Here is a 19318-nt window from a genome sequence, read left to right on the forward strand (position 1 = left end):
GTGGACGCGGATCTGCTCTCCAGGGAAGGAGGCGCCATCCTCCACCACGACCCGAAGTCGCTGAACTTGCAGGCCTGGCTCCTGCAGCGCTAGAGTTTGGAGGATACGACATACCGGCTGACTGCAGAGAGGTTCTTGCAAAGGCCAGGGCGTCCTTGACTCTTAAATGCTACGGACACAAATGGAAGAGGTTCTCTGTCTGGTGCCATGCACAGAAGATTAACCCTCTAAGGATTACGGCTCCCCAAGTACTGCCGTACCTGTTGACGCTGGCCAAAGCTGGACTGGCACACGCGTCCATCAAGATTCATCTTGCTGCGATCTCCCGATACACCAGAACCACGGGGCGGACGTCCTTGTGGTCTCATCGTCTGGTGAAAGAATTCATGAAGGGACTGTTCAGATCGTTCCCGCCGGTGAAGGCTCCGGCCCCGGCGTGGGAGCTCAACGTGGTGCTGACCAAGCTCATGGGACCTCCGTTCGAGCCTCTGCACTCGGCCCCGTTGAAGTTCCTGTCATGGAAAACAGCGTTTCTTGTGGCCATCACCTCCGCACGACGGGTGGGAGAGATCCAGGCCCTTTCCTGCAAGGCCCCGTACTTGACTTTTCACGACACGAGGGTAGTGCTCAGGGCGCACCCCTCCTTCATGCCCAAGGTGCCGTCGGACTTCCATCTCAACGAACCCTTGGTGTTGCCTGTGTTTTTCCCGTCGCCTTCGTCGCCGGCTGAGAGGACTTTGCACTCGCTGGATGTGGCTAGAGCGCTGAAGTTCTACGTGGACCGCACGAAGTGTTTTCGGAAGACGTCACAACTCTTTGTGAACTTTGGACCTGTCAATCAGGGGAAGGCTCTCTCGAAGGCTTCCATTTCCAGATGGCTCTCCGGCTGTATCATGTACTGTGACCGCTGCCTGGCCGTCCGAGAGCACATTCCACCAGAGCGATCACAGCTACCACGGCGTTCCTATCTGGTGTGCCCCTGCTGGACATTTGCAGGGCTGCTACGTGGAGGTCGACGCACACCTTCACGAAATTCTATTGCGTCGATCGGGATTCCAGGGAGGAGTCCAGGGTCGGCCAAGCAGTGCTGCGCAACCTGTTCGTCTGAGGTGAGCCTGGTGAGGAGGTAAGATTGCTTAATGTTGAGTTTGATGTGATGCTTAATTTTGAGCCTTTGCCACCTCCCGTGGTTGTGCATGTGGGTACTGCTATGTATTCTTTATTCATGAGCATGTGAATCCATGCCAGACCCCATGCTGGAGAAGGAACAAGTTACTTACCTGTAACTGTTGTTCTCCAGCATGGGTCTGGCATGGATTCACATGCGAACCCTCCCGCCTACCCCTCTGCGGCTCTTCACTTGGTCATACTGCCACTTCACGTGCTTCCAAATCTGAAGATGGCTGCCAGAGGCGGGGCTTAGGTAGAGGGCAGTCATTGGCTGTGGTCAGTATGACGCAGAGATCCGTGATTGGTTACTACTACGAAAGACAGATCAGAAACGAAACTGATACTGGTTTTTTCTTTACCGAGGATTCCCAGCCTGACGACGGGGAATATTCATGAGCATGTGAATCCATGCCAGACCCATGCTGGAGAACAAAAGTTACAGGTAAGTAACTTCCTTCTCGAGCGCGCATGAGAGGCGGGGACTCCCGTACTTCTCTAGGCTGAAAGTGGGTGTCCGGCGGCTGGCCCGACGGAGTAGCAGTTTTGGTGAAAGTGCCCCTTAGGGGTCCCTCGCGTTATGGAAACAAGGCAAGTCACCACACACGATAGATACGCCAGACACGAGGTTGTATTCCCAAAGCTAGGGTTTATTGCAAAGCAAATGGTCTCAGTTGGCCAACTCGGTCTCAAGCCCCGCGAAGTGTATCTCTAGTCCTCGAGGGACGCAAGAGAGCGAATTACGTACATCAGTTACATATATACAAAATGCATATCATACAATCATCTGTGACTTGTTTAACACCCCCTTTATTGGGTTACTTTGAACTCGGTTTGATGATGGACACTTCCAACGAATATGACACCTCCAAATATCTATTCTAGTAACAATATGCAACCTTGCAAGTGCAGAGACATCTTTTCTTTGTTGAACAGAACACAGTGCTTCTGTTCTTGTAAGCGCGCTACATACGGGGGAAGAGTCACATTCCAGACCTTGCTATCTATGAGGTGCTATTCGTGTCCTGGGAGTCGACACGCTCTACAGGGCTCGGAAAAGGGGAGCCGTAAGAAGAGCATAATTCAAGCCTTCAGCTGCTTTATTCTAACATATTCTACCATATAACGAGACTGGCTGGCAGCTGTGAAATGATTAAATGCCCTGCGGCTCTGCTTCAAGGCTACATTCGGGAGGGAGCCGGGCATTCCTCTCCGGAGCGGTCTACGTTGTGTTTCAACGAACTCTTATTAGCCTCGCGGCCTTGCGGCCTTGTCATTTCACGTTCAGACAACAATGTTAACAGTCGAGCAGTGGAAGCAGAAATGTGCTGCGAAGCAATTTGAACAGAAAGCAATGAGCAATCTTTAGAAAACAAAATGGCGATCCTTGTTGCATCAAAATGGCCGTTCATTGGTCAAACTCGGAAACTTGTATTTCTATTGTTTCGTACATGAGACGGTTGGCCTTCGGCCACCAAAATGCGTTTGCCGTCCGTCGTGAGAGGTGTCCATTTTTCCGAGACCGACATTGGGGTTGGAGCCCTTAAACAGGCCAAGCGTACCTCGCTGTGTGGCCCACAACACCGCTCCTGACTCCACCTTCCCGCGTTGTTTCCTGAGTGGGGAGGGGGCGGGGGTCCCGCGTCGCTGCTCCTCCGGTATGCGAGCGGGTCCCGCACCCAGGTCATTCTCCCCCCGGAGCCCAACCACAACTTGGCTCCCCGGAATGCACCGCTCTAGTTGGCCCAAATCCAGCCTCCTATGCCTCGCCGCACCTCCAGGTGAGCGACTGGGTCATCTGGCCGGGCCTCAGGAGTTCCCCATCGTCCTGGGGGGGCCCCGGGTAACCACCCCTCAGGGATCTGCCCGACCATAGACCGCCAGCCGCACCCGCCGTCAGTTCTCCGCTCTTCCGTTGGGGGGGCCCCCGACCCCTGCAACGTTTCGTCTTCTCCCCCTCCCTCCCCTGCTCAGCGCCTCAACACACAGGGCCCTCCTTCGGCACCCGCCGCTTCCTCACCATCCGCCCCGCCTCCCCTCCCCCCGGGCACTTACCCCTCTTGCACTGCCGCTGAAACTCAGGCAGCGGGAGCCGCCGGCACCTTGCGGGCTCCACCGCACCACCAATGTACGTTGCTGGATGGGGGGGAGGGGAAAAACCCCGACGCCCATCAGCTCTTGTCCCTGGGTGTGTCCTCCACCGGAGCTCGGGTCCCCGTATCCTGCCAGGTGGGCGTGAGCAGTTACCGGCTATTGCTGCTCCAGGCCCCCTCGCTTCCTCCCGAGGCCTCCGGCGGGGAAAGGCATACCCTGCTGCAGGGCACTCGCCCGAATGTCACGGGCTCCGTCACCCGCACCGGAGCTCTACCTCTGACCTGCGCCACACGGAGACACAATCCTAGTCCTGTTGTGCTTTCCGGCCATACATTTTTAGCGTTTCTGGAGGCTCGCATATGCCGCAATGTTCGTCTTTTGTTCGCCTTCACGGATTGACTCGAGGAGTGCGTCCTCACAGTCCGGCGGCCATCTTGGAATCTTAATGTGCCTTTTTTAAATGTCTTGGCACCATCAGCGGCTGTCCACTAGACTGCGTTCTGCGCATCTCCCTGTCGGTGATCTTTGCTCTAAACCGCTTTCTCGTCACAGTACTTTCATTTTTGGATGACTGATGGTGAACTTTAGGAAACCTCCGCACAACACAAGATAGGTTGCCTCCCCCATGTGATCCTCCCTCATGCAACTGCCACAAGGGTCAGGATCAAGTATTTGCTGCAGTACCCTGGCCCCATGGTAAGACGTACCACTGGTAAAAGAGTGATGGCATCATCGGATTCATCCCAACATTCAACGCCCATCTCAAATCTCAACCTTTTATTTTGTAAAGCAACAGCAGGTTTCTTCTTTTCCCAGAGAAAATCTAGTTTTAAAATAAGTCTTTGGCACAAATCGCAGTCCCTGTAAAACAAAGTAGGTGGGACAGTATCATAATTTTGACTGCCTCAGTATGGCCCAACTAAGATATTCATTGGTCCTCATTTTGTGTAATCGGCCTTAATGTTTTGCTGTTATTGCAGCATATTAACTTTGTGGAACAGTTTAGACCTGGGGGCAACATGTTTCTGATTTCTTTCTGAGTCCAATGAAATGGTGTAATATTAGACAGTGAGGCAGGGGAGTCTTGCCTTTGTCATTGGCTTGCATAGATCTTGACCCATGCCACCACTTGAAAGTCTTTGTTGCACCATTAAAATTGACATGGGATGGAAGGTAATTTGTCAGTTGGAGAACAATACCGGTAAAACCTCTTTAGCTTATAGTCAATGCCACATGCCGGGGACCATGAATTCCGTGATGCGGTCTTATTCTACATGCCATTGACCAACTGTGATTTGTGTCTCCTTGATCGGATATACGATTTGTAACTCTGGCTTTTCGCTACCTTCAGACGGCGTGGTGGTCCTAAAACAGTGCTGTAGTTTGGGTGCTTGCTTGGCATGGCCAGTAGGGATTGTCTCGTCTCTGCTATAGACGTGATAATGAATCTCCCTCTCTAAATATGTTGGTAATTTGGGTCTGTGTTGTAGGCATGTTTTGAAAGCATATGCTTCGGACTCAACCTTTTATTATTCTGTTTTTTGTTGCAGCTAAACCTCTCTAATATTGGGCATTCTAGCAGTTACATCCTAAGTGGGCAATTCTTGGTGAACCTTTCCCTTCCGATTAATTTGCTGTCCTCGTGGGACCGGTGGAATTTATGAAGAGGTGTTCAATTTTTCCCAGCTTATTACTTGGGCCTGGTCTTTTGTAAGGATCGACCATAGTGAGTGTTAAATGCCTTAAAATAGTTGGGGTACCCTTTCTCCTTGTGACTTAATTGCTAGCAATTGTTCTGCTCAAATTCTTGCAATGTGTACAATGTAGCGCTCTGTCTCTTTGACGTTTAGCAAGTCCAATTAACTTCTCCGTGCTCTTTTAGGTGTTGGTTAGGATGAAGTCATTACCACTAACCTGGAATGATTTTTTTTTTTATCTTTCTGCAGAGATTGCCAAAATTGCCCCACGGAACACCTCCTGGAATGAGTCCAATGTATTGGCTTCTCTTGTGTCTAGGGGTGAGTTGAAAAAATGAATCATCTATTTTTGTTAGTTCAGTTTTAATGATGGGCTCGCTCAACAAATCGGGTGGAAACGTCCAACATACACACTGCTCTGGGGGTGGTGGGAGTTAAAGATGAACTGTCATTCGGACTGGGCTGTACTCTGATAGTGTCAATGCCTTTTTTTTGTTTGTTCATATCCTTTCACTATTGTTGACATATGCAAGAATGTCTGAGCGTTTAATTTTCAAAATTTTTGTCAAAATATGTGACATTTCAAGATTGAGATACTCAGAAAATTACTTGACATTCTGTGTGTACCTTTTTCACTCTGCCTTTTTAATAAATGTACCAAATGTACTTTTCTGATTAAACCGTTATACAAAATGCTTTTCTTATGGTTTGCGTTGCTAGGGCTGCAGGCTCTCATTATATAAAATCCAAGAAACATAAAACTGAAGCCACGTGCACTGGAGTGGTTTAACTTGCTTCCACTCAGTTATGCGCACTGTTTTAGATCTTGTTCGAGTCAATCATTGTATAGAACACCAGCTGGGCCAGAGCACATTGTTTGACTTGCAAGCATTCCACTGACTGTTTTCTAGCGCTTTTTCTGGCAGATATAGGCATTCCAAAAAATCATTTTCCTTTGAAGTCTGCAACTTCTGCTTGTGGGAGATTTGCGTTAGTGACCTATGTTCGTGACTGGTCCCAGGTGACCTGCCACTTACTTTGGCTTCCCCTCTTGACCACGTTTCGATAGCCTGTTGCAGCTCTTCAGCAAACCTCACTTCACCTATCTCCCAATTGTGAATGCTTGGAAATATGCTAAATGGCTCCAGAAGTATTAGAAATAAATATGATGGAACCAATGCTGTTCAACAGCTCTACTGAGGAGTAAAATTGTGGAGTGTATCCCGTGCTTTCCATTGTGTATTGTCATGGAGAAACAGTCTGTTGCTGTATACTGCCTATAAAGGCACAAGTGACATGCATAAATCCAGGGCTTGCAACTACTGGGAAATCTTCTCTGAAAGCCAATCTTGAGCTAGGGGCGCTCCCAACACTGGTCCAAAAGTAGGAAAACAATCCACGGAGCTAAAAGTGCACCACTTGCAGGAAAAGACACAATTTATTCGTACATCACGGCTGGTAAGGTAAACTGCACATAGCCAATTTAACACGTCCACTGTGGACTGAACATTTATAGCAAAGAACAAAACCACAGCATATTGCAAAAGAAATGTAACAAAAACTTCATCATAACATTATCAATGGCTGGTCAATGCCAGTCTCTTAAACAACCCTTTAAATTGTTCACAAACTACTGGCAGTTATCATTGCGTCACAAAAAAAAAAACACTACCCACCCAGCATTAAAAGCCCCATGGTCAGCAAAAAAATGCACCAATTCCATCTGAGTAACTGTTCGATAAAGGCCTTGATTCTAATTGGACAGTGTTGGGCAAAGTTTGTAAGCAGTACCCTCTGGGAACACTACAAACAACAAGGAGTACAGCTATAAGCAAACCAACTTTTATATAAGTCTGTACTACACAGTTTTGGTACCAGGCTGAGCAGCCAGGCTTATCTCAAAAGGGGAATGTGAGCAGTAATGATGTTACACAGAGGTCTACAATCACAAGTGTTCAAATAAACTCTTGCACTCAAGGTTTCTTGGATAAATACTTATTAATTTATTTATCAGTCTGTTATAAAACATTCATTAGAAGGAGGAAATTATATAACACACAAATATACTTCAATACTTTTCAAGAGAAGTAAAAGGTAAAGGTTATCAGAATATAAGACTACAATTATTTTTAGATGGTGCAAGTATTTTAGTACACCCTACCCAATATCCATAAGGGCATTGTTCCCCCACCTGGGCGTCCCATTGTGTCCGGAATTAGCTCCATTTTGGAACCCCTATCGCAGTTCGGAGACTTCATCAAGGATCAGATCCCCAAAATGACCAGTTATGTCAAAGATTCTACCAATATGCTGATTGTCATGATCACTGCTTCCAAGGAGCCAGGACCAGCCCAACGTCCTTGGAAGCAGGCCCCTAACCCTAATCCTAGGCACCAGCCGGTCCCCACTGGGACCTTTTGGACCTCGTCCTGACGCCGGTGGGACCAGGCTCATCAGAACTATCGGTCCCGGCACTGGAAGCGCCGGGCTCATAATGTGTGCTGATGTTTGGGTGGACTTACCTGCAGCAGACCATGCTGCTTACTTACCAGCCACTTAGAAGTCCTCTGTGAACAGGAACTACTTTCTTACCTGGGTGGGGCAAGCTCCACTCCCTGGATTCAGCACTGGAAAGCTTCTGGAACTGGAACTCTTTTCTTACCTAGGCGGGGCCGTGGAGGAAGATGCCTCATCACTCCAAGGCTATTTAAACCACACCCGATTGAACAAACGTGCTTCGCGTTATTCTGCATCTGCAGCAGGACGCTCACCGAGTCTGTTCCAGCCTTCCTCTTTCGATCCTGAACCTGCAAGAATTATACTTACTATTCCTGTATCCCGGCAACATCAGCACCTGCAAAAGACAAGAAACAACAGGTTAGCAAGACAAACTTTGCACACAGTGTTTTCTCACCTGATCCATCAGCAGCGGCCGTGTCTTCACGCTGCACCTTCGCCTGCAAAGACAAAGGCATTGTTAAACTTACCGGCACGCCTTGAATTCCGGATTTCTTCATTTTGCATCGCCGCCTGTGAAGACAAAGTTAGTTACAACTTACTAGCATTCCGCTGACTCCGGCGCTGCAACCAACATCTGAAAGACAAAAGAAAGACATTAAGCAGGTATTTACTTACGCCCATCACGCTCGTCGCAATAAAAGGCCTGCGAATACTCTGGCGTCTCTTTAACACGAACTAAGCTGCAAGGAAAGAGACAGTCAGAGCGCTTGCCATACTTACGGACTTCCAAGCGCTTCATTCCATCTTCCATCCCAAGAGTCCTGCAATACATAAGGGAAAAGCATTATACAGAGTCTTCAACATTAACGTGCCACGCTTAAAGACTATAAAGACAAAAGGTGTCCAGAAACTCACCGCTCGTGCAGATAACGACGGTAACCATCCTCTGAATTCAAGAGGCCAATGTTTCACCAGTGAAGGAACTGGCAACGGCACCCTGCACCAGACGCAGATGGAGAGACCAGCATTCACCTATCTAAGGTGAGCATGTTGACCTGGGGAGGGGGGGGAACTCTACAGAAAAGCTGGGAAGAGAGCGAGAGAGAGAGAGAGAGAGAGAGAGAGACATTCAACAACCCAGGCCATTAACCCCCATATTCTTTCACCTGCAGAAACCTCACTCTTCGAGTTCGACGCACAGTGCGAAGAGGTTCGACCCCAGAAGCCAATCGAGTCCTGCACATCACTTTTCGAGTCACAGACACCCTCCTGCCAAGACCTGCGCCTCCGTGGGGATCAGGTGAGCGTTACACTGATCCTCCTTGACACACTTCAATACAATCCAGAAGAAGAATGGTTAGTGACAATTGACATTGAGTCTCTTTACACCCGGATATCCCAACAAGAGACACTGGAAATGTTGAGCAGTCTACTCCACTCAGGCATCGAACTACATGGAGTACCACCAGATTTCATTCACCAAATGGCAGAAATTGCATTGACCAAAAACTACTTGCTGTTTGAAAACACTTTACCAACAAATATCAGGTACTGCGATGGGGGCAACATTTGCCCCCTGTCTCGCTAACCTTTACGTCGATCTTTTTGAACAGAAACATATCTAGCCGATCACCAACCTATTCCTTGCCAAACTGGTTGTATGGCAAAGGTACATAGACGACATTTTCGTGATCTTCAAAGGGACCGAACAAGAACGTGTATCATTTCATGCCTGGCTCAACTCACTCAATCCTCACCTACAGTTCACATTGGACAAAGATAAACACACCACCCATTTTCCTGATCTTGCTATCTCAGCGGATAATGAGAAATTGGTCTCATGTGTCTATATAAAAAAAAAAAATACTCTCTTCTCTGCTATTCCAGTTACCACCCCAAAGCACTTAGAGATAATCTCCCATTCGGGCAGTTCTTGCGATACCGGAGGCTGTGTACTCAGACTCCAGCCTACACTACATAGTCTAGACTCCTGCAAAAACAACTGGCAGACAGGGGTTACCCTCAAAAGATCATCAAAGATACCTACAAAAGAGCCAAAAACATCCCTAGGTCTGTCACCTTGCGGAAGAATAATAAACAAGATACAACAGGGCTCACAGCAGTATTCAGCTACTCACCCCTTTTGAACAAAATTAAAAAACAAGTGAAGAGACTATGGCCGATCTTGAATACAGGGAATACCAACATACCTGGCCTGCGTTTTGCTCTCAAGACGATCTAACCTGAGAGACAAAATAGTCAAGACTTTGACACACATTACACCCACTGCAGGACCCAGCCAGCGGACCCTTTGGAACACATCACCTGCCATAGGACATGCCCCTTGCGGCAACTGCTCCATGTGTGCTCGGGCATTTAGTACCACTGAGATAGATCTAGGATGGCAGACCCCGTGAAGCAAGACCACATTGACCAACTGCAACTCCAAGGGAGTCATCTACATGATCACATGTCCTTGCAATCTTAGATGCATAGACATGACTAGGACAGTCCGCACACGCATGATCGAACATGCATACGCATCAACAAATTGACGGCCCCCCTAGTACAACATTTTGCAGCCGAAGGACACACTGCAGACTCATTCAAATGGACCATTATAGAAAGGGTTACACCACCTGCAAGAGGAGGCAATTTCAGCAACATTCTATTCAGATGGGAACAGCAGTGGATCTTTAGATTAAACACATGTTCCAAAGGCCTCAACGAAAGCATGCAGTGGCATGACCTAGCTGTGCTTACTTAGGTCCCTCGGATGGCATTCTGTTGAACCCTCATTCTCCCCATCTGTTGGTTTTCCCCTTCAGCCCTTCCATTTCATTTATTTTATTTATTTTTTGCCCCCCCCCAAGAGGAACTGCCCCCCTCTGTTGTGTCTTCCGTTTTCCATTTTGACATCCACTGCCCTCCTTTAGATGGACAGCCACCTGTGGGTTCCACCTGGGGAGTAGTCCTGGCGTGGAGTCCACCATTGTGAGCTTTGCCATCCCACCCTTTTTCTTTCTCCTCCTCCCTCCCCCTCTCTCATGCTGCCCATTTGGTCCTAACCATCCCACATGGGACCGGCCACACACGGATGCCTATATTCTCAATTCAGCTGCCTGCCACTGACAATACACTTGCTTGCGGCATCAGCTGTTTTCACGCGCTCTTCTCTTTTGAGAGGCAGTTGGGCACTAGGTATACACTGCTCCCTGCAGACGTTGCCTTGACGCCCGCCCGCCCACGTCACACAGACGATAGGCGGGAACGCGCTGCCGAGTTGTCTGATTAGGCGATCGGGCTTTATTCACGATTGCACGCATTTAGAGCAGTACAACGCCACAGAGCAGTCGCATTCCATGAAGGTGCACCAAGCAGCAACTAACACCAGGTATTTATGGGGAACCTTCACTGCCCCTTGCTGTAGCACTCCTTAGATGTCTATTTCCTGACTTTAAGACATTTCTTTGTATGCCGACAGGCAACGCTGAAAGAAGACAATCGGACCTCCTCCAGCACACCCTATGTGCATAGAGGTAATTGTTCTTTGAACTGTGTTTTGGGCCACCCCAGCATGTACCCACATGGGAGAGGGGCCCCAGCACTTCCCTTAACCTAGCCTCCCACTCCCCCTCAACCCCCTTCACCCACCCTAGATGAGTCGTGTGCACCAGTGATCAGGCACCAGTATTCTCCTGCAAATATTGCTGACCATTAGTTTTGGTTTAAGTAGTCTCACACTCAATTAGAGGTCTTAAGAATGCCCCCCCTCTTTCTAAAGGCCAGTTTCCAGCCCATGTCCCACCTAAACATTCTGTTTTTCCATGTCACCCCCCCACCCTCCTTCTGTGCCCCTGCAGGAGATGCCTGACCAAGTTCAGCCATTCTGAACCTTTGGATTTGGTCTTTATATGGAATCAAGGTCCTGATGAAGATGGCTCCATCCATGCATGCCATTAAAACCGGTGTACCCCAGAGGTCATGAGGGCTCTCATGACCCACAACAAATAAGGAAAAAGATATTGTGACACAAAACCACTCTTGCGCACACCCATATGGAAAGAGTGTGCATTTTTATAAGAGCCTTCCTAAATCCCACAGCCTTTTTATCTTGCCTGTCTTTTGGCTTTTCCAAACTTGGAACTACAAGTATTTACTATTTTTGCGATCTATGGGAATGATTAAAAATTGACACAGGATAAGGAATACGAACAGGTTGTTTCAACTACATCCAGGCAGCCACAGAATCTAATCCACAGTTCTGGACAGTGCTGAAATAACTAAAGTGGATTTGCCTCCCCCCAACCCCCCCCCCCCCTGTTCTTGAATTTGAGCAATGGTATTACAAGTTCTCCGTTTCACAGAAAACAATGAATTGCTCTTTTCCTACAAAACCGTTGTTTTTGTGCTATCACACAAGTATTTAGAGTTCACCAGAAGAGTCAATACAATTCAATAGGCTAGGGCCAAGTCAATGGGCTAAAGAGTTGGATAGGATTAAGCGGTTCCGGTAAGTAAACGGAAAAGTCTCTGCACAAGTTCTTAGAAGTAGTTTGTAAAAAGAATCCTATGTTGGGTCACAAGCTGATTAGGCCTGTGAGTTGCAAAGGTTTCAAGCACTTTCACCGTGAGAGGTAAGTTCTGTCTTATTTTACAGTACCTTACAATGAAGAAAAAGATGCAGCTGATGACTTCTGTATCTACAGATGTCACTGTCCATCTTTATGTATCTGTATAATTCATATCATGCATCTTGTGTATCTTTGCCTGTATCTGTGTAACCAAGAGACCTATGGTCACCTGTATATTCCCTGAATCATAAGTCCAACAACTTCTTCTAACAGTGCCTCGATGCCCCTGGGCTGCAAGTGCGCTATGCAAATAAACTGTTCCTGGGCCTCAGTCGTGGGGACAAGAGGGAGGACGTCAGGGGACTCCTACACTGGGACTGGTTAAAAGCTTGCAACTGGCAAACTTCAATTTCAGTGGCTGTTTCGTGTTTCAGCTACTGCACTGGTAACAACGCTGGTCCTAGCTGTCAAGGTGGACTGTCCTTGCTACATAGGTCCCACACTCAGCTGATGGGGGATGGGGGAGGGGGAAGGGGGAGATCAGGCTCGGTTGGTCTGACGTTGTGAGAGTCCAGATTGTGTGCGTTATTTGTAAGCTGGCCGAAAGCATTTGGAAGATCCTCCGGTGTCCTCCTCACTGGCTCTACGGTTTGCTGCAGCACTCTGAGGAAATGCAACCAGCTCTGAGGTGGTTGTCCCTGTGGCTTACTTTGGAGTTGATTGGTCCCACCAACTCACAGGGAGAAGTTGTCCTTTGCAGGGCTTCTTTGTCGATGCAAACTTGGCGATTCGGGCCTGCAGTAGGGCTTCACCGGGCAAACCAATGGTCCAGGAGTTGCAGCAGTCGTCCTCTTCAAGGTAGTCTTCGGTTCATTCGTCCAGTGGTCGACTCTGCCTTCCAAGCCAAGAAACTCACCTTTTATTCAGTTCTCTCCCATTAATTCCAGCCAAGCTGCCCCTCACCCAGCAGGGTGGCTGTCCTTGCCGGACAATCAGCCAGCCAATCAGTACAGAGTGCATTCTAGAAGACTAAGCACAGGGAGTTTCTGGCACCTCCCTCACTTCCTGGACACCCCGGACATTCTGGTGCCAGAGGCGGTCTACACTCCTGAAGCCCGCCAAAGGTGCATGAACAAAGAGACCAAACCTGGTTTGGCACGCAGAGAAACTCTAGAAGGACCGTTCCACAAAGAAATGGCGAAAAAAGAAGACCGGGACCGTTTTTAACAAAGGGGGCTCAGGCGCCATCTTCAAAAACATGGCTCCCGCGATTTAACATTACCGGAGTTGCGGACAGTTCGCGGTCGGAAAAATCGTGGTAGTTCATTGTAAAACCACTGCCACCAGCCATTCTGGGAGGAAAGGGTAGCATTTGACTGCTACATGAGTATCTAGACACAGGGGATACAAAGTAACCCATCCAGCCCTCTATTGTAAGATCGTGTGTGCTGGGTCTGGGAATTTAAGACTAGTAAAGTCAATTTCACTCCACTGTTGTGGGAAAGGGTAGTTTATCCCAAATAAGGTAGTTAAACACTGGGAAAGCCTGAAAAGACTTCCCTGTGTCACTGCACTGAAGGTGCTATGTGACACAATTGCAAAAGATGATGCCTGTGGAGTTTTAGACTTCATAACCAAAAGAAACAAACACAGAAAACAAATTGAATTGAAAAGTTCAAAGTCCCAAAGTTTGGCAAAAGAGCTCGAGGGCTCTAATGTGGGAGGAATTGGCACATTTTTGAGAATTCTCCCTAACGGACAGTGCTCCTTCAGACAACTGGGGCAACCACGTCCCACCGAGATGGAATAATTATCAGCAAACCATCATGGCACACACCTCCAATCTTTCCCCATTCCCACTGTGTGCACATGCTCACTACGTGGCTCCCTATCCCAATACATGTTGCCAATCATGGTACACCATCTTCACATAATCTCCCTGCAATTAATGGCTTTCTAGAAAAAACTGCACTGCTCCTGGATTTCTGCAAATGTCTCCATATTATTCAGCCAATTTCACATTGTGGCTCCCTGAGAACTAATCCCACCTATCACTGTAGCCTCCACAAACATTATGTAGTCTTTCCCTATCTGATGAGGTAGCATTCGTTCTCTAGCATGGAGTCTGGCATGGATTCACATGCTCATGAATATTCCCTGTCCAGCTTGGAATCCTCGGTAAAAGAAAAAATCAGTTTCGTTTCTGAACTGTCTTTCTCCTAATAACCAATCGCTGATCTCTGGGTCATAATGCCCCCAGCCAATGACTGCCCTCTACCTAAGCCCCTCTTCTGGCAGATTTTTACCACACATTCAAGTGTTGGGAGTCCTCGCGATTGTCTCTTGAGCTTTTATTGCGTATTGTTTATTGCGTATTGCCCGTTGGATCCAAGCTGTGAACTGCCCAGGATGTGGACTGCAGAACGTCTTCAAGAAGAGGACCCTGCGTTCTGCAAAAAAAGTCTGCCCGGACCATGAAGGACCGTTGTACCAGACTCGCTAACTGGCTGGAGGCGAAGAGCCCAGCAGCAGGTGAGGAGAAGTTCAAGCAGTCTAAGACCTTTGAGGGGGCTCCCGCGACGGGGGCCCAGCAGAAGACAAAGCACCGCGGGCACCGGTGGCGCTGTTGGTTCGGGTTCCTCGGCTGCCATGCCAGGCGCAACGTCGCTGACGCTGTCGACCATGAGCCAACGCTCCGGCTCGATGAAAAGGCAGTCAAAGTAAGCTTTGGGAGAAGCCCCGGTTGATCCTGACGGAGAAAGCCAAGGGGGAGCGAGGCTGTGACCCTCCCCCCGCGGTGAAGGCCTCAGACGCGCCTAAGGTCCTGAAGGCCCAGATTCACCCGGCTAAGGCCTCGATTGCGGGAGTCGTGGCGTCCCTGGCAAAGCCCGCAGAGGCGACCCCAGTGGAGGTGGCTCCCAGGCAGAGAGTTTCCCTGCCATCCAGGTGGGAATCGTCTTTCTAACCGATCGAAAAGACCCCCGTGATACACCGGGCTGAGAAGTAGGGGGGCGGTCGCAGTAGTCCTAACGGACTGTTAACCTCCCCTGAGGATGAGCTGTCTGTCATCAAGTCGGTCCTGGACAAGAGGTTTGATGAGGTTGTGACCTACAGGAAGGATTCCGACGAGGCTGACGTGGAGAGCGACGGTGGAGCCGACGAAGAACGGCAGGCCGACTAGGAACCGGAGGGGCCTCTGCCGATGCTCCCGTTGGAATCGATGCCACCGCTGCCAGACGGGTGGGAGGATATCTTGCTGGCGTTGCAGTCACTGTGCACAGAGATGGACAAGGTTGCCTTTACCTCGGGCGGACGATCCCGCGGCGCCTGGACCGTCGGAGTCCTCCAGCCAAACGGAGACGAGTCCATCCTACCCCACCCTTCCATCCTTCACCTCCAGCCCCTCTGCCGAGGGAAGAGACGGAACTGATCTCCCGTCGCCTCCTCCCCGGGCGTCCCCTCCCGACTAAATTGGCTCCTTTCACGCCATTATCGCCAGGGCCCCAGAGCTTTTCCAGCTGTGCCCAGAGCACAGCTGGAAAGAGAAAGGGATTTCTTTACCAACGACGGGAGATCAAGCGGAAGACTGTACTCTCAGTCCCGCTGTTAGGCGATATCTGGGATGAAGGGCTGTCCCTGCTGAAGAATCCGTCCACGGCCCCTGCGAAGAGAGGCCGGTACGAGAAGAAAGAAGTACCGGGTCCCAGACTCCGCTACTATGTGCCTCAGGGCGCAGCCGTCCCCGGACTCAGTGGTCTCTGCGGAGGCCAAGAAGAAAGCCGCAGGGGCGACGGCATAATCTTCCACTTCCCCGCCAGAATGTGAGGGGCAGAAGCTAGCCTGCATGGGACGTTGGTCATCTCCTCGGCAGCGACGACCATCAAGGGGGCCAACGCCCTCGCTATCGTGGCCCACTATGATGGGGAGCTGTGGTTCAAAATTGCTCCTCTCCTAGACTACCACCCCCCCCCCCCCAGATGACAAGAGGGTGCAAGCCCTTTAAATCCTGCAAGAGGGTGAGGTGGCTTTGGACCACGCCATCACGCTAGCCACGGACATCACTGACACCGGCCAGATGGGAAACAGCGTTTGTCTTCGCTGTTGTCGTTGGCTGAGGGCCACTGACTTCCGTCAGGACTTACAAACCAGGGTACTGGACATGCCCTTCGAAAGAAAACCATCTGTTTGGCAAAGCAGTGGACGAGTCACTGCAGGCCATCAGAGCAGACACCGAGACAGCCCGTGCCTTGGGCACTCCATCAGCGATGGCCGTCCTTTCGGACCTCCGCAGGCAAATCTCAAGGTGCCTCCAAAGGATTTGGCGGCTCCTCTTCGTCATACGTCAGGCGTCCCGCTCTTCGTCGCAGGAAGCCTACAGAGGCCGCAGCAAGGCCGGTGGACATCATCCTCATCGCCAAGGTGGCAAGGCCTCGGCGACAGGACTGAACCGGCCTTGATGTCGGGCCCCCACCCGAGCACCCCGGTGGGCAGCCGGCTGGCGAATTCGGCGTGTGGGAATCCATCTCCACCGACCGTTTGGTGCTGGATGCCCTGGCCCATGGGCCCACTCTGGAGTTCCAAAGGAAGTGTGCCCACTTTCCACTGGTGGCCAGGAAAGAAAAGCACGTTCCACAGCTGCTTCTGGAGGTACGAGCAATGCTGAAAAAGGGTGCGATAGAACTCGTCCCAAAGAGGCTGCAGGGCTCTGAGTATACTCGCAGTCCTTGGATGAAAGAAGACCGGCGACTGGCAGCCCATCCTAGACCTCCGCCGCCTCAACAAATGCATAAAATCCCAGAAGTTCTGGATGGTCACCCTTCAGCACGTGCTGGGACAACTGGAGTAAGGCGACTTCCTGTCGTCGCTGGACTTGGAGGATGCCTACTTCCACATCCCCATACACAAAGGACATCGAAAGTTCCTGCGCTTCATGGTCCAAGGGCGGCACTACAAGTTCACGGCACTGCTCTTCGGTTTGAAGTCAGCGCCAAGGGTCTTCACCAATTGCCTGGCGGCGCGGCTGCACCTGCAGAGGATCCACATCTACCCCTATCTGGACGATTGGCTCATCCGAGCAAAGTCAAAAGAACTCTCCGTCGACCACACAGCAAGGACCATCCACCTGCTCACGGAACTGGTGTTATCGATCAACTTTGCGAAGTCCTCCTTGGTGCCGTCACAGGACGCCCTGTTCCTGGGATCCAGACTCCACATGGTGGCGTGGTTGGTCTCATCGTCTGAGGAGAGGATGAAGGCCATCCTGGGCAAGGTACAATGGCTGTTGACCGTGGAAGTTGCCAGGGTGAAGTCTATCAAGTCCCTGCTCGGCATAATGTCATCATACAGCTACCTCGTGCTGTTGAGGATGTGGCTGCTGCAGGAGTTCCTCGACGCCCGTTGGGTGCAAGTGGCGGGAAGGTTCAAAGACGAGATCTCCCTAAACGAGACTTTCCGTCGAGCGATCTGGTGGTGGGGCACCCGCTCGCATCTCGCGGCGGGCATGGTCTTCCAGAACCCAGCACATAAGGAAAGTAATGACGGACGCCTCCCTGGAGGGATGGGGAGCGCACACCGGAGATCTCCACGCAAGAGGCCTTTGGCTCCCGGAGGAGAGGTCTCTGCACATCAACGTCTTGGAGCTATGGGCCGTTTTCTGGGCCCTAAAGTCTTTCCTTCCGTCCCTCAAAGGCAAAGTGGTACGTGTCTTCACCGACCACACCACCACGATGTTCTACATCCAGAAGCAGGGGGGCACCAGGTCCCCAGCCCTATCCAAGGAAGTGCAGGATCTGTGGCACTGGGCCGTCGCCCAGGGATGTTCCTGGTACCCTTTCATCTTGCAGGAGTAAAGGACACTGTCGCCGACTCGCTCAGCAGGGAGCTGCGCTCTTGCCCCAAGTGGGAGCTTCGGCAAGATCAATTAGATCTCCTATTCCGACGATGGGGCAATCCCTAGATCGATCTGTTCACGACAGCGATGAACACCAAGTGCCTGAGGTTCACCAGCAGGTTTCCCCAGCCGGAGAGCATGGGCGATGCATTCTCCTTCCCCTGGGACGGCCTGTTCCTTTATGCGTTCCCACCGTTGCTCCTGCGACTCATCAGTCAACTCAGACGGTCCCGGTGCAGGATGATCCTCGTCGCACCAGTGTGACCGAGGCAGATTTCGTTCCTGGACATGTCGGCGTCCTCTCCAGTCAAGCTTCTGGCGGACGCGGATCTTCTCGCCAGGGAGAAGGTAGCGCGATCCTGCATCACGACCCAGGATTGCTGAACCAGCAGACCTGGCTCCTGCAGCACTAGAGTTTGGAGGCTACGATATCCCGGCGGACTGCAAGGAGGTACTTGCCAAGGCCAGGGCGTCATCGACTCCTAAGTGCTATGGACAGAAGTGGAAGAGGTTCTCTGTCTGGTGCCGTGCACATAAGATCAACCCTCTATGGATTACGGCTCATCAAGTGCTGCCGTACTTGATATTGTTGGCCAAGGTGGGTCTGGGCCATGCCTCCATCAAAATTCATCTGGCGGCTATCTCCCGCTACACCAGAACTATGGGCCGGTCATCGCTGTGGTCCCACCGCCTGGTGAAGGAGTTCATGAAAGCACTGTTCCGCTCGTTCCTGCCAATGAAGTCTCCGGCCCCGGCGTGGGAGCTCAACGTGGTGCTGACCAGGCTCATGGGTGCGCCATTCAAGCCTTTGCATTCGGCACCTCTGAAATTCCTGTCGTGGAAGACAGCGTTTCTTGTGGGCATCACTTCTGCACGACGAGTGGGAGAGATCCAGACACTCTCCTGTAAACCGCTATACCTGACATTCCACCAGACAAGGGTAGTGCTGAGGATGCACCCCTCCTTCATGCCCAAGGTGGCGTCGGACTTCCACCTCAACGAGCCCTTGGTATTGCCCGTTTTCTTCCCGTCACCTTCGTCATCAGCTGAGAGAGCTTTGCATTCGCTGGATGTGGCTAGAGCGCTTAAGTTCTACGTGGACCGCACAAAGTTTTCGGAAGACATCACAGCTGTTTGTGAACTTTGGCCCTGTGAACCAAGGGGAGGCCCTCTCCAAGGCTTCAATTTCCAGATGGCTCTCCGGCTGCATCATGCACTGTCACCGGTTGGCAAACCGACCGTTGCCCGGCCGTCCGAGAACCCATTCGACCACAGCGACCGCTGCTACTACGGCGTTCTTGTCTGGTGTGCCCCTGCTGGACATCTGCAGGGCAGCTACGTGGAGGTCGACGCACACCTTCACGAAATTCTACTGTATCGACCGGGATTCTAGGGAGGAGTCCAGAGTTAGCCAAGCAGTGCTGCACAACCTGTTC

The 19318-nt window shown here is 50.7% G+C and overlaps 1 protein-coding gene across 2 annotated transcripts in view; it reads left to right on the plus strand.

The window, feature by feature from the left end:
• SUGP1 (SURP and G-patch domain containing 1) overlaps positions 1 to 19318 on the plus strand; it is a 786467-nt gene that overhangs the window by 115355 nt on the left and 651794 nt on the right. For both annotated transcript variants that reach the window (XM_069649115.1, XM_069649114.1), the window contains exon 2: positions 5208 to 5279. In XM_069649115.1, the coding sequence (XP_069505216.1) occupies positions 5208 to 5279 (72 nt within the window). The remainder of the gene's footprint in view (positions 1 to 5207; positions 5280 to 19318) is intronic.

Source organism: Ambystoma mexicanum, chromosome 1p (genome assembly GCF_040938575.1).
Source record: "Ambystoma mexicanum isolate Mex_15411 chromosome 1p, UKY_AmexF1_1, whole genome shotgun sequence".
NCBI classification, from domain to species: Eukaryota; Metazoa; Chordata; class Amphibia; order Caudata; family Ambystomatidae; genus Ambystoma; species Ambystoma mexicanum.